The 14585-nt window shown below is 39.7% G+C and overlaps 1 protein-coding gene across 3 annotated transcripts in view; it reads right to left on the bottom strand.

The window, feature by feature from the left end:
- The window catches only part of LOC134643046 (protein eva-1 homolog A), a 77529-nt gene that overhangs the window by 14639 nt on the left and 48305 nt on the right, over positions 1–14585 (bottom strand). Inside the window, exon 1 of one of the 3 annotated variants that reach the window (XM_063495246.1) lies at positions 13449–13956. The exons of 1 other annotated variant lie outside the window; for it this stretch is intronic. In XM_063495246.1, the coding sequence (XP_063351316.1) occupies positions 13449–13452 (4 nt within the window). In that variant the 5' untranslated portion in view covers positions 13453–13956. Of the gene's footprint in view, positions 1–13448; positions 13957–14585 lie in introns of those variants that run through there. One more of the 3 variants, XM_063495247.1, reaches the window with a different exon arrangement.

Genomic DNA, 14585 nt, shown 5'->3' with positions numbered 1-14585 from the left:
TAAGCAATTTAAAAATCAGGAATAATAAAAGTGGATGGGATGCAAGTGTCGTACAGTAAAAGTTAGAAAGACACTGCTTCACACCAAAGACGAATTCTCAAAGATTGACTGAAGTCGGCACTGAATGAGTCTCATTGAACTCCATTAAGCTAAGGAGCAAACAGAGAGCAGTGGGTACAAAGATAGTATGGTTCTGTCATTAATGCTTTAAAGGTATGATCCAATTGTGTGCTGCTGTTAATCCAAACTGTGGTCACACTTTTTCTCAACAGAGTAATAGATTAATGCTTTTCTTGTGTATAAAATCAGTGCAAAGCCTCAGCTTCAGAGTAGAAGAACTATACAATTTAGCAAGTTAACGTAGCAGTTGTGAGAAAAGACAGTTAGGACCCTGTGACAGTATAACCTCACAGTCAAATGCAGTGTTTAAGACCTTTGTATAACACACAGTCTTTTCAGTAAACACTAGAATGGACTAAATTACATTACAGCCCGTTGTTCTAAACAATAGAATACACACTCATAACAGCATAACACAAAAGTTTCAGCATCTGCGTTTCATTACATGCTCTGTGATTTGATTTAGACCATCTCACTCGATTCTTCCCTCTTTATCATTCTGGTTAAACACAACCACCTGCCTCATATAGCACTTGTCTATCATATGTGCTCCTGTGCCCTGTCATTGTCAGGTAATTACACAAACCCAAAGTGAGAGTGAATCATAACTGACAGCTTTCAGACTAAGTATTAGCCTTCTGTATTCCAGAGACAAAAACCTAATGATAACTTAAGCACCATCATGCTTAAATTGAAGTGTGGGAGTTGACTTGCTCTCGAGTATTTAAATACATGAGCCGTATTTTTTTCTCCATGTGCTGACAGAGCGCTGGGCTATATTAGCGGTCAGACCTGCACAGTGATAATAACAGTGAGGTCTGGGTCAGCCTGAGTCCGTCATCGGTCTTATCATGACAAATACACACTGCACACACAAATGGATGAGACTACACACAGTTCGTTTAGTCTACTACCAAAATGCAGGGTGTGAGCTGGGTATTGTTTGAAATTTTTTTGAAAGCAGTTCTCTAACATTACACTTTGGTTGACACAGAAGCCAATTAGAAATGTTGCTATCATAAAATTCTGTCTAGAACTGGCTACGGACACCTTTTTAAATAGGTACATTAACAAATTTTGGTTAATACCAAAAAGTAGAGGCTCTATACCCCACCCATATACTTGCCCAATGTCTCCCACCTAAGGGGAGTTTTGACACTATTTTAATATGGACTATTATTAGAATCAGTTCCAAAAATAGATTTTAGGAGGCAACTTCTATCGCAGACTGCCCTCAACAGCTGCTTGTGATCAAGAGGAGGGAGGGCAGACGAGATAGGAAAAGATGAGCAGAACTGCTAAAAACATTTCATTTATCTGCTTGTTTTTAGTTTTCTTGGCATTTTCACAGGGGAGCACATGCATTACTCCAATTTGGTTTCTTATATATACAATCTCAAATTCAGTTGATGCAAACGTGTTCTATGAGGCCTCAAAGCTTTGGCATTCCATCCCCATTGCAGATGCTTTTTGAGTACAGTTGGTTATCTATTTGTGTTGCTGCCTGTATTTGTGTGTGTGTCTCCTGACTTGTTTTCCCTGTGTCAACCTAGATCATGGTCTTTGAAAGCAGATGCATTTACATGGCCTCAGGGATAAGAGAGAGCAGGCAGACAGAGAACAAGAGGCCATCAGAGAGAGAGGAGTGACAGACACAGAGGCAGCCAGAGACACTTTTACAGCAGTCTTTAAAATAAACACCTGCTGCCGTGGCTGAAGTGCCTGGCGGACGTTAGAGATCCAGCATGTGCTTAGATGATGAAAGGGAGCTCAATCCTTGTGTCTCTCTCTCTCTCTTAGACATATTCTTTATAAGGACAAACGCACACACAATTCAAATCTGCATTCAGGCCTGTGGAGGAGGGTAAATGCACATAAAACTCTGTTGACACACCAATCAAATTCTACAGCACAAATATGGATCTGAATAGTTTACATGGGGTAACAGAGGAAGGAGGTCCTGAAGGATCAATGTACATGTCAATGTACACTGACCTTTGTAGTTGGCAGCAAAGTACATTAAAGCAAAGTACCCCTCTGTACTGTAGTGTACATTCAAGCTAGCAAGCATCATTTATTTATATAGCATTTCACACAGGAGTCACAATGTGCTTTACAGGAAAGCATTTACGAACATACCAAAATGACAGAGAGAATTAAAGAGGACAGAAGATAAAAGACTACAAATGTAAAACAAAACAGAAAAATTCTACAGGGCAAAAAATGCACGAGAAATGAAACAGAGTTCATAGTAGTACAAGAATTAAAGGACAGAATCTACATTGCATAGAACTCGCACATTTAAAGACACTGCCAGAGTATACACATATGTCTTATGGCAGGCTTTTGACAGTGAGTTGTGGAAGTCAACACAAGATGAGATGAATGCATAAATGAATCTCCAGCTCCACTATAAAGAATATGGATCTGAATTCACTAATATTTCTAAGACGTTATAAAATTAGGTTAAAAGAGCTGATTTACATGGGCGTTGAAGGGCAGGAACTGATTGAAAATACCCTTTAGATGAAGGTTATTTAATCTAACAGTTAGTAGATTAAATAATGATTAAATTAAATAAAGGAATAGTACAGAGTGTGTCTATACTATTCCTAATTAAGAGAGGTACATTGTCTGGGCCAGCGTCTAGAAACTCTATCGCACTGAGCTGTATTTTTATTTCACTGATAGCCTTTAGGCAGCTCATTAGTCATATAAATAATTAACTTATTAACCACATATGGTCTGAAGGAAAAATAAAGCTGGGCATCATGGTGAATAAGTGATATCTAATGTTAAAACTCTCTTCAATGTATCTGTCTTAAATGTAACGGATATAAAATGAACTACAGGGGTCCCAGAACCACACCCTGTGGTGCACCACAGATCACAAATTTGACATTAGAGTCCAATACAGGCAGAAATCCATGTGGCCTCTTAATTAGTGCTTGATGTTTAATACTAAAACAGAGAAATCACCTGCGCCCAAGGGCACTGCAGGTCATTTAACACTCTCAGAAGTAGTTTAACTGCTCTGACAGAGAGCTGTGGTAGAAACTGTGTCTCTATAGTATACAGTATATCCTTAACAGAACTTAGATTAAAAAGGGATTTAAAATATAGATATTACAGACAGCAGGATCTAGGTTTGGTTTCTTCAAAATGGGGTACATTGTAAGTCATCCAAAAGACAAATTAGTATTTTTAATAGCTACAGTAGAGCCAATAGTTGGCAAGACTCCTAACACACTGGGGGCTGGAGGATATCTTCATATTTTAAATCACAAACATCAGTTCTTGTAAGCTAATGTAGAAAGTCCAGAACAGTAAGCAAAGGAGGTGAGCTAAGTTTCAATAGATTCTGGCACTGATGTTCACTGCTTTAATAAAAAAGAGAAGAAAGGGAAGTTATTACTGTTATTATTTTATCAGTCATCTCCCCAATAGGGTCTGAGGTTTTTACTAAAAAAAGTTGTGTCAGTATTTGGGTGGAAATATACTAGTTATGAAACATCAATTTTCTCTTTATTTTAAAAACGGGCTTTGTTATGACTTTAAAGTTACTAGCAAAAAGGAGTTGACCTAACTTACAGTACGAAATACTAGGACTGAAAACAATATTTCAGCTCCTTGTCAGAGATGAGAAGATCTGTGCATTTTAATTCACACTGTGTTATGAATCTTTCCTGTAACAAAACGTTGTAGAACCGCTAAAAAGAATTGGAACAGCTGTGGCTTATAGAGTTAGAAAATGCACTGTGACCAGTAAGACGTGTATCAACAAAAAAGGGATTCTGCAGGGGGTGTGGTGCTTATTTAACACAAGGGAGACACAAACATATCCTGACACATGGGTCAAAACTTAACAGTAACTCATACACACACAATGGAGAACATCCTTTGAGCACATTGAGCTGTTGACCTTTAAGAACAGCAGAGACAGAAAAGCAGGAAGAGAAAAGAAACTGATCATTTCTCATACATTATGCTAATGAGTTAGCTTTGTAGGTAGGTGAGTCAAAAGAGTTATTTTGACTGGTTTCCTGTCTTTATACCACACTAACATTCTCACCACTCTGTAAGCATATTTAACCAGCAGATGTGAGAATGATTTCAACTATCACTTAAATGTAAGTAAGCATATGCTAATGAGTTTATCTGAATTCATTAAAGTGAGTAATAATGTTTTTTTCTTTTTCTTAATTTTACAGCCTTGACAATTTTTAAGTAACATTTTATGAGTTAGACATTTTAATGTAGACGTTTGTTAAATGTTCTTGTAGAGTTAGCTACCAGCAGTATGAGGAGCCAAAGTTTAGATTTAAAAGGATTCTTAGGCGGTAGAAGACCACCCACGAGCTCACCAGCCCTGACCTTTATAGGGCAACTGTCATATTAACACTGCCAGAGCAGAAATCATGTGATCAAAACACAGAACGTGGCTGTCTATAAGATTTTTAAAGAGGCTCTGTCATTTTTTAATGCATTTTTATGTTTCTCTCAATGTATTTTTTTACTGTTGTATCTACATAATAGAACATTATTTCATTCATTTATCCATAACACATCCTAGAGCTTTTCTGTCTCCACCGCTTTACCAAATTGATCACCGGCTTCTTTACAGTCAATCAACTTCTTGACACTTCTGAATTGGTACTTCACTCTATTTTAATGTGTCAAGGACTATGACAACAGAGACCTGATGAGTGTTTCCCTCTATTAGCCCAGCTACCAAAATCTTGGATTATATAAAGGAGCATCCCACAATCTGTCTGGTTTGGAGAAGGCTATAACTAGACCTACGGAGCCCAGTGCATCCACTGTGGCCTTGCCAAACACAACTTGGAGGTCTGGCTTGGCCTTAGCTGACGGACGTCTTTATGTGCGTCAATTAAAAACAAACACAGTAGGAGAGCGGAGCGTCCAGCTTTTCAGTGTGGGCCTAAGGGTGGAAAATCCCCATCGGACAGGGTTAGACAGGGAAAAACCAGTGAAAAAGGGAAAGACATGCAACAAAAAGGGAAGGGTACTTTGAGCTGATGTACAAGATGTCCATTTGATACATTTTCACTTTCCCAGTTTTGCTGCCATAGAGAGTGAAGAAGAACAGAGTGGGGATTATCTCGGCTAATCCACACAGCTCTGTTACTGTTATAAGAGCCAAAATCCAAACACTGGCCAGACTGAGAAAACAGCCATTTTAGCCACAGCATATACCCGAATGACAGCTCAAAATGTGCATTTCTTTTCTGCACAGAGTGCTCAGTGTACTGATATTTTTATCTGAAGAACATCCTCACTTTTTAATGAAAACAAGCGTGAAAAGAGTAAAATAATGCATTGCCACAATATATCAGCCACTGAGCATGCTCAATACGATTCAGTGACAGAAGTCAGAGGTTCCCACACATTTTTAGCGATGCTATTATATCACACTTGGATCACATGCAACCACATGGGCCAGTTTGTACCAACATAAATGACTAGGTGTATGGCAGCCAATCATAATCCCTCCAATAGCAAACGTGCACGCACACACACACACACACACACACACACACACACACACACCTCAAGAGTAGCAGAACCTAATTGGGCACTGGTGTCATGTTGCAGACAGGAAACAGATGGGCTGCTGGGAAAAGAGGAGAAAACAAGCATGCCAAAGAAGGCCAGAAAGAGAATGCCTCCCTCCCTCCTTTTCTCTCACCATCCCTCCTTCCATCATCCCTTCATCCTCAGCTGGAAGGGAAAGGAAGAGTGAGGCCATGGTGGTGTTTGGAGTGTAGATCAGCGGGTTCTGGCTCAAGATCAGAGTGCTGGAGTTCTGTGGCAGATTTTTAAATAACAGCGCAGCATGGTTCTACTGTACTGGGCTAGGCTGAGCCTCAGAGCCTGTAGGCTATTTAAGAAAGACTTTGGGATACGTCCCAAATAGTGAAAGTATATTTTAAGCCTACAAGCAATAATATTGCTGTCAAGTGTTGCATCTAAAATCAACCCCATTATCCTTTATTTATTCATATGAAAGTGTGATTGAGATTAAAATCTATTCTTGAAGAGGCACCAGAAGTTAAATATATGGTATATGGTATAAAGAAAATGAATTTGAAATGGTAATCTTAGGACTCACCCAAAGGTGTAAGTTAATACTACATCTCACAGAGCACTGGATGAAGGTATCAACACCACTCTCACCTTTAGATGGTCATCACTTACCTGAAACAAGGAACCGGTTACCCTAGGTTAGGCGAAAGACTGGATTTCACCAGCCTGGCTTGTTTGGTACAGTCAAAAACACCACTGAGGCTCAGTAATTAACTTTAATTTCTTTTTCTTTTCTTTTCGTAAACAACTGAAATGCACCCTTTTCTTCCCAAGGAGGAACCAACTGTAACCAGTATTGTAACTCCATGTAAAACTAGGCAGTGGTGTTTTTAAAATTGCTGGTGTAATTATGCCTATTTTAGGAGTGGGCAGGAGAGGCTGTAAAAACTATACTTTCTTTTCTTGAAATAATACTGAAAGCTAGTGCAACAGAAATGCTGCCACAGATCTGGACACAAGCAACAATGACTACCATGTGGATTTATTAACACTCTATACTCAGCCCAGCTTTGTGTTGTTGATGCATTCATTCTGATTAAATTGATCAGTATTATGTTAATAGACAAAAATGATGATGACACAAACTACAAAAATAAAAAGCAAAAACCTGAACTACCCTTTGATTCAGACGTATTTATTATACTGCTCTGTAAACAGTAGACAGAAAAAAAAGTTGGACATCTGGAGAATAACGACACCTGAATTCCTTGAGACATATTCTGTTAAAATTATTTCCTTCAGCATATCCTTATACTGTGTGTGACAGCAGCTGATAAGAGATAACCTTTGACCCTGAAAACAACAATTAAAGGTCAATATTGTCTACAGCAGAGCCACCCTCCACACAGGACAAGTGATAAGCATCGCATTTCTACTTGAGCTCTGTGTCCTGCAGATTGTTTCAGATAATTATCACAGTAATTCTCTCATGCCAGAACTAGGACAACTCATATGATGTCCATGCTATTTGAAAATATTTTTCAATGCAATCTCTGAGCAGATTTGTGGCATAAATAGTGTCCTGATGTCAGGTTGAGAACATAATGCTAAACTCAAAAGTTATAGACTTCAATGCAAGGCCAGAAAAAATGTTTGCTTTTTAATACGTACTAATGCAATATGATTGTATAAACATTCCCCACACAGGATGACCTAATTTAAACAAATTTTACAGTTCATCCAGAAATACCATAAAAAATTAGCCCCAAAGTTCAGGCGTTATCTTAAATTACAAGCACACATTTACGTGGCAGCAGATGTTCTCCAGTCTAAGAAAAACGAACACACATCTGTAGATAGTCATTTAATGCTTCATTCGAAAACCCTGGGCTGTAAAATCTCAAGACATCATTAAGCATGTCTGCTAATTTCTAAAACCTGAACTACAACAGCGATAAAACTACCAAGGCAACACAATCCACAACACATGTTTACTGTATATTGAAACCTATCACATGTGTCCTGAGTTAAAACACATGTTTAGATAAAACAAACTTCAGCTTAAATTCTCTTCACTGAGATGCTGGGTCTTCATTAAATCTGTTCCCTGTAATCCTGCTGCATATTTTAACCTTTATTGGAGGTCTCAGTAGATTTCTGAGGAGAGTTTGGGCTTTTTGAAAGTCTGCTGACATCTAATAAGGACTTAACCAGGCCCAAAACATAAAAGAACATATAAGAAAACAAAATAAAAGTTAAAACATATAAGAGTTAGATCATAAGAAGTACTGTAACTTCACAAAATGTGAGCAAAACCTTACAGAGCACACACCACACGCTCAAACTACATTTTTGATTAACTGTTTAAAAAGCATTTGTGATAGTGCCTTTCTTTGGCCCATCTTCAAGCAGTTTTTCTTTTCTTTTCTTCTCTTTTTTTCTTTTCTTCTTCTTCTTTTTTTTTTATTTATTTTTTTTTTACAATTTTACCACTAAACCTTTTAAAATACATTTCCCTGCATCGCTTTGCTCATGCAGCACATGCTTCTGGGCTCAAAGTGATCTTCGAGTCTCAGAACAAATTGAGTTTAATGGGGATGAGGCGGGGTGAGGTGGGGTGAGGCAGGGTGAGCTGGGGGGGGGGGGGGGGTAGACGAAGAAAGAGCTGTAAAAACACACCACATGCTACTCCAAACCAGCCTCCAAACAAGAGAAGAGTAGCATTAATGCAACATTACTCCATACAGCAGATCCAACTCTCACAGGTGACCACTTCAAGCCATTTTTCATGAACTTGAACGTGTCTGGAAACTTTGGGCAGCCGTAAAAGCAAACTTAATTTTTCACACTCTCCCAGTATAACTACACTGTCAAACACCATCCATCATTTTGACTCTAAGCAGGTTAAACCATTCACAGTCATTGGCAGATACCGGCTAACCCACGTCTTGTATACACGCACACACACAAACTCGGCCAGACAGGTAAGTAAGCAAACATCTGCACCGTTGGTAAAACACTGACATGAGTAGACAAAGCTAACAGTACAATGCTCTTTATTTCTCCGGTCTACTGTGAATGTGGCCAACATATTTAAGGACACATTCTTGCTGTGAAGTGCAGTGCCCTTGATCTTTACCAGATTCCCTTCTAGAGTATATTAATTTGGGTAAGCGTGACCTGCTAAAGGTCAACTAAAAGGCAAAAAGCTCTGCTGAATTAATTCTTTCAAGAGGTTCTCTGCCATGACATTGTTAAGAGTTACTTTTGTTAGATCAGCAAGTTTGACACTTTCTACACCAATTAGTATGAATGGGTAAACTTAAATATCTAAATTAACTAACAAAAGAGAGTGTTTAAACAATATAAAAGTGAATGGGAATAGAATAAATGCTCATCTTACTTTGTTTCTATTGCACCGTGACTAGTGCATCACTGTCATTGCTGCATGTTCACACGGCAATAGACTACAAGTGCAAGTGTCTTGGTGTGTTTCAGATCTTCAACTGTTAACTTCTGTGCGCCCAAGTGCACCGGGCTAAGGTGCTTTTTTTCCCTTTCTCACCTTGTTGACCTTTTAATTCTGCCACGATCCCGAGGACTTACCCTCACAATCTCAGTGGGAAATAAATTACTCTCAAAAGCTATGAGCTCCTCAAATCCCTTTATCCTGGACCAGTCCAGGCAATAACCTGGACATCAGAGGAGTGATAAAACACTATTCCCCCAGGAGAAGACTAAAGAAGTCTGCTACAACTGCCACTGATTTCTAAGTACAAAGAACTGGCCCGAGACAAAAGAAAAGATTCTTGTACCTTTTGGAAGCAGAACTATCAAATCTTTAACATGATTATTAGTTTGTAAAGTCAGCTTGTTATCAATGAAACTGTAGTATATAAAATTTGAGAGTGGGGGTCCCCGGTATTTAGATTTGAAGTATGGGTTAAGTCATGGCAGATGCTCTGGACTCTGGAGATAATAAAAAATAGAAAATAAAAGTGAGAAGCAGCTTGAGCCAAGGCTTTACAGTTAAGGTGATGATGATATATAAACCAAGATGCTGGTGGGGAAGTATTGGGTGGGATGTGGGGGGCAGAAGAACCCCAGCCTGGCCTGCAAGCAGCTGCACGTTGGTGCTGAAGAATGTCAGGAGTTTTTTTTGTTTTGGGGTTGAGTGGGGCATCTGCTTTGGCAATCAGAGGACCTCCTCACCCCCCTTCAAATTTCTTTCCCTTTTTTTTCAAGCCTCATCCTGGAAGGAAAGAGGGAAGGAAGGAAGGTCAGTAGGAAGGAAGGGGGAAAAAATGAAAACATCTCTCTAGGAGAGCTGAAGCCATTAGGAATGCATGCTGAGTTTCAAAAACAGAGAACAGGGAGGAAGGGATAAAAATCAAATCAAGAGTAAAAAAAAAAAAAGATGAGGTTGGAAAGGGCTTTGCTATTTTGTGAAAAGAAGGACCAGGCCAAAGCATAATACTGTGCCAGGTTCCATTCAGACTAGACAAAGTAAATATAACCACTTGATGAAAAAGAGACAAGGGGGGGCGAACGGATGGTGGAAAGAGTGCTCCAGGCAGCTCAGTATGAAGCTGTATATATGAAACTATGAAGATGAAGAGAAGGCTTTATGTATGCACTGTTTTTACAACTGAGCCGCCAGCCTTATCTGATGGCTGGACACAGATTTAAAAAGATTATCACGGCATTGTCAAACGTGAAGTCACATCTGTGGGCGCAAAAGACACACAAAGAAAAGCAGAGAGAAAGAGACAGAGAAGCCCATTCATTTTCTTCTCCATTAATCATGTCTACTGTCATCTTGAGCTTTCCTTCTTTCTATGCAGGACTTCCAAAGTAATAATCTGAAATTATAAACAAAATCGGGTTAGCATTCAGCTAATCAAGTAGTCCTGCTGCCGTTCCTGTGCCTTAGCCTCCGGCCTGCCCTCTCTTCTCGTAACCCAAACCACACACTAATTCATAAATTACAAACAAAGAGTCCCTTGTGGTTTGGGAGGGACCAGGACGGCACTGCAAACTGGCGCTACGGGGGAACAGCAACGCGTCAATTAGAGGGAAACTTGACTGGCAGGGAGAGGTGTGGACACAGCACACACTCACAGGCTGACACATTTAAAGTAGCTCAAACATGGAGGAATGAGCGCAAAAGTGCTGCATACACGTGTTCACAACAGACAGTAAAACACACACAAACACACACGCACATACACATATACACAAACAAGCAGACACACACACACCGACAATTTGGAAGCCAGCTAAACAGTCTGGTCATTTTGGCATCCAGGAACTGACTGCACCATTGTGTGCTCTTAGCAGCTCGCTGGTTTTCTCAAGCCTGTTTCTGAAGGGTGACGTGTGCGTTCGGGTGTTGTGCACGCACTGCTGGGAGTTAAACCCACATTTGTGTTCAAAACAGGCTTCTGTAAAAACACACGGGTTGAAGTGCAGGAAGACTTGCTTAAATTGTACCAGTGGTTTAAACATTAAACATGTATTCTAGTTTATCATCAAAGAAATGTAAGAAAAATGTGACAAGACTGAAAATTCTGGTCCAGCTCTGCTTTCAGGTTCCTATTGTCACACGGTGTGTCTTTATTTTCCGCGCTAAGGAAACTAATGAGAAGATTGCCATGTGCCATTTCGTGTTTTAGCCCCTTTTTTGAAAGTTTTGTTAATGTTAATGTTCTTCAAGATGATTGAAATTGAAGGCAAAGAAGTATCTTTTGTGTCTAGCTCTTTCCGGCCTTGCACTAAACTATGACGTGAAATGGTTGCTGGCTAAGTGTCATTAGATGACATAGGAGTGAGTGTTGGATTACAGTAGTTGGAGTCTTTATAACAGTGCTGGAGACTGCTGAGTCATTATCATACTCATCAAACCATTCAGTGACCCTGGTTCCCTATAGAGAAATTATTAGCAATTTCCATCAGGTTGGAAATATTTTATCACTGGATAAAATAGATCACTTAAAAAATCTTTTGCAGTGACCATAAGAGAGCCAGCCAGCCCTCTCACTATACTGGTTCAGGTTTTTCTATTAGTTAAACCGACTTACGGGAGAAATACACAAAAGATTACTGATAAAATGACTTATCGTCTACACAATCAGCAGAAAATTAGTCAACACGTGATCAAATTCTCCTAATTTTTTTCTAGGAAAATCATCAAAAAAAAATGCTGTTAATAGGTTTAAAAATGTTAAAGCTTGGTCCCTTTATCTTAATTTGATCTGAACACATCATCTAGTCATAACCTCAAGGCAAGCCCTGTTTGCTAGGCATTCCCCCATTAGTCGATGAGCAATTGCTGGAGGTTGCTGGCAGTCACTTGGTGCTGCGCTGAAAACCCTGTTGACCCTTTGCTTGCTAGTACATTATGATGGCATAGTTTGTATGAAAGAAGCTGACTTGCCAGCAAACACTCACCAGCTACTTGCAACTGCTGGTGAAACTCTAAAATGTGAGACGCAACAGAAACAGAAACAGAACAGAAATGCAGAGGGTTTATTTTTAAAGTAAATGTTGTGTGAACACTTATTGGCTTCAGCTTTAAAGCTTGTGAGTAGTTGGCAAGTGTTTACATACAAATTGGTGACTTCAGTGCAAACTATGTGTGACTGTGGCAATCTGCCACAGCAAAAGGAAGCTTTTGATGCAACATACTTTTCTCGACTGGTTTCACCCAACAATAGACCAAAATCTGCAGCAGCCACCCGGCAACCAGTTGGGGATACATCATTTTCCTAGCAACCTGAGTTTGCCTGGTTGTTGCCAACCAGTCTCTAACCAAAATTATTGAATAATACATAATACATAAAAATTATCTTTCAAATTAATCAGCAGGGAAAATAACTGTTAGCTACAAGCATGAGAAAGAAAATTATGTTAAAGAGTTTTGGAGTTAAGGTGGCCTATGTTTGGGGAGTTCATGCCACTACCCACTCTGAGTCAGCAGTAACCTTTTGGCATGTGTAACAACAAGTCAGTACTTCGGGTTTTCTTTACAGTATTATGCACCCTGTGGTTAATTACAGTGGAGTCTAACTGCTAACAGATCCTGTTCATTGATGAAAACACTGACCGTCCATAGAAACCCACACACAAAAGGAAAACATAAAAACAGAGTTTCAGTCCCTCTATTAAAGGTACTAGTACCGAGTGAGACACACGCGTATTCTATAACTAAGTGATCTTATGATGTTTATCTAAGCTTATGTCTACAAATCTAATCTAGCTGATCTTTTGGGCAAATTTATTTCTCAACTGACAGCACTTGTTTCTTCACATTTCACAGCCATCTTAAGACAGACTGCTGTCTTAAGTTCCAAGTGCTTGGCACTCAGTCTCACACTATTGTATCCCTTCATACATTCTCAAATCCTTAACTGCAAGAGCTAAAACAGCAATAACATTCCTGGAGGCAATGCAAGCAAGACTTTGCAAAAGGCAAAAGCAAAATAAGCAGACACAAAAGGATATAAAACATTTGAAGTTTAGAATGTAAAACTTTAACATAGATGAGGATTTGGAAGCCACAGGGAGTCCAAGGGATATGTAACACATGATATGATGTGGATGTGAAACATAACCACTATTTATTTTGGTTTAGAGTTCAGTACAGTACACTTTAAAACTCTTTAAGTATTACAAATTGCGTCTCAGATCACATGCTTGTTTCCAAGTCTGAGGCAAAAGTGGCCAGAGTACAGCGAAGAGATTTAAAAGCGTGTTCAGACAGGAGACCAAGTGACACTTACACATACATCGCTGAACGGAAAATCCTTTGCAGGTCCAAGCGGCAGCTTTCTCTTTGAGCGTATGTCTCTGTCAAACACTCCCCCCCTAATCCTCCTCCTCTCTGTCCCGGCAAAAGAACTAGAACTGGCTTTGCCGTAAAAACAAGCGCTCACGTGAATAGTCCGCTGTGGGTCTAACCAGAATGAGAGAGCACGGCCCAAAAAAGGCAAAGAAAGGAAGGAGGAAGGAAAAAAAGAATAGCCCCTTTAAGAAGGTATGCTTCTTTTGGGTGACTCCCCCTTTTTAAGCCAAATGGAGTATGAAGAGAGTTTCCTCGTCTTTTCTTCTTCTCATCCGGAAAGACTAAGGCTCTGCTAATGCCTGTGCTCTTTTTGGTTTAGCCTTCCTTCCTACACTCAGTGAGAAAGAAAGTTAAACCCGGCTTTAGACAACTGGAATGTGACAGCAGGAGAGAGCAAGAGAGAGAATGAGGTGGTGAGGGAGGGAGAGAGAGAGTGTGTGCGCGAGAGAGGGAAGGAGAGAAAGACAAGGGACATGTGTAGTGTCCACCTACACAGCCCACTGCTGTGTGAGTGAGCAGTCAGAGAAGAGGTACAAAGGGGAGGGAAGGAGCAGGCAGGAGAGGAGGAGGGCTGTCTGAGAACGAGAGAAAGTAAGAGAAGCAATGAAAAGTTCGAGTGAGGCTCCGGGGAATGAGCTGAAAATTTCATTCAACTTAGGCTGGAAAGCTGGGAATGTGGTGTGCCAGAGATGGAACATGCGGCTCCAGGCTGCATGTAAACAGACATGCTGCAGGGCTGGGCAGTAAGATCATATGTTCCATTAGACAAGATAGATTTGTCAGCAGTCAGCGGTTTGTCCATACTGATCATTGGTGTAACATGAAAGCATTTTTTTCCCATTATTTTGGTTTCCTGACAGGAAGTTGCACCAACTAAGCATCTTGTTGCTGAGATTTGGAAAGCAGATCACTGTGCTCATTCATAACCTCTAAGAAGAAACATTAGAAAATTCATGATCTTTAGAAAAAAGATCCTTTTGACAGAAACCGATATAATGAGTGTGTTTAAGAAAAACTTCTCTTTAAACTTAACTGATATTAATATCTCTAAATCCTTGGGTGCATATTTGAACTC

Source organism: Pelmatolapia mariae, linkage group LG15 (genome assembly GCF_036321145.2).
Source record: "Pelmatolapia mariae isolate MD_Pm_ZW linkage group LG15, Pm_UMD_F_2, whole genome shotgun sequence".
Classification (NCBI taxonomy): Eukaryota; Metazoa; Chordata; class Actinopteri; order Cichliformes; family Cichlidae; genus Pelmatolapia; species Pelmatolapia mariae.
This window is presented reverse-complemented; position numbering and strand designations above follow the sequence as displayed.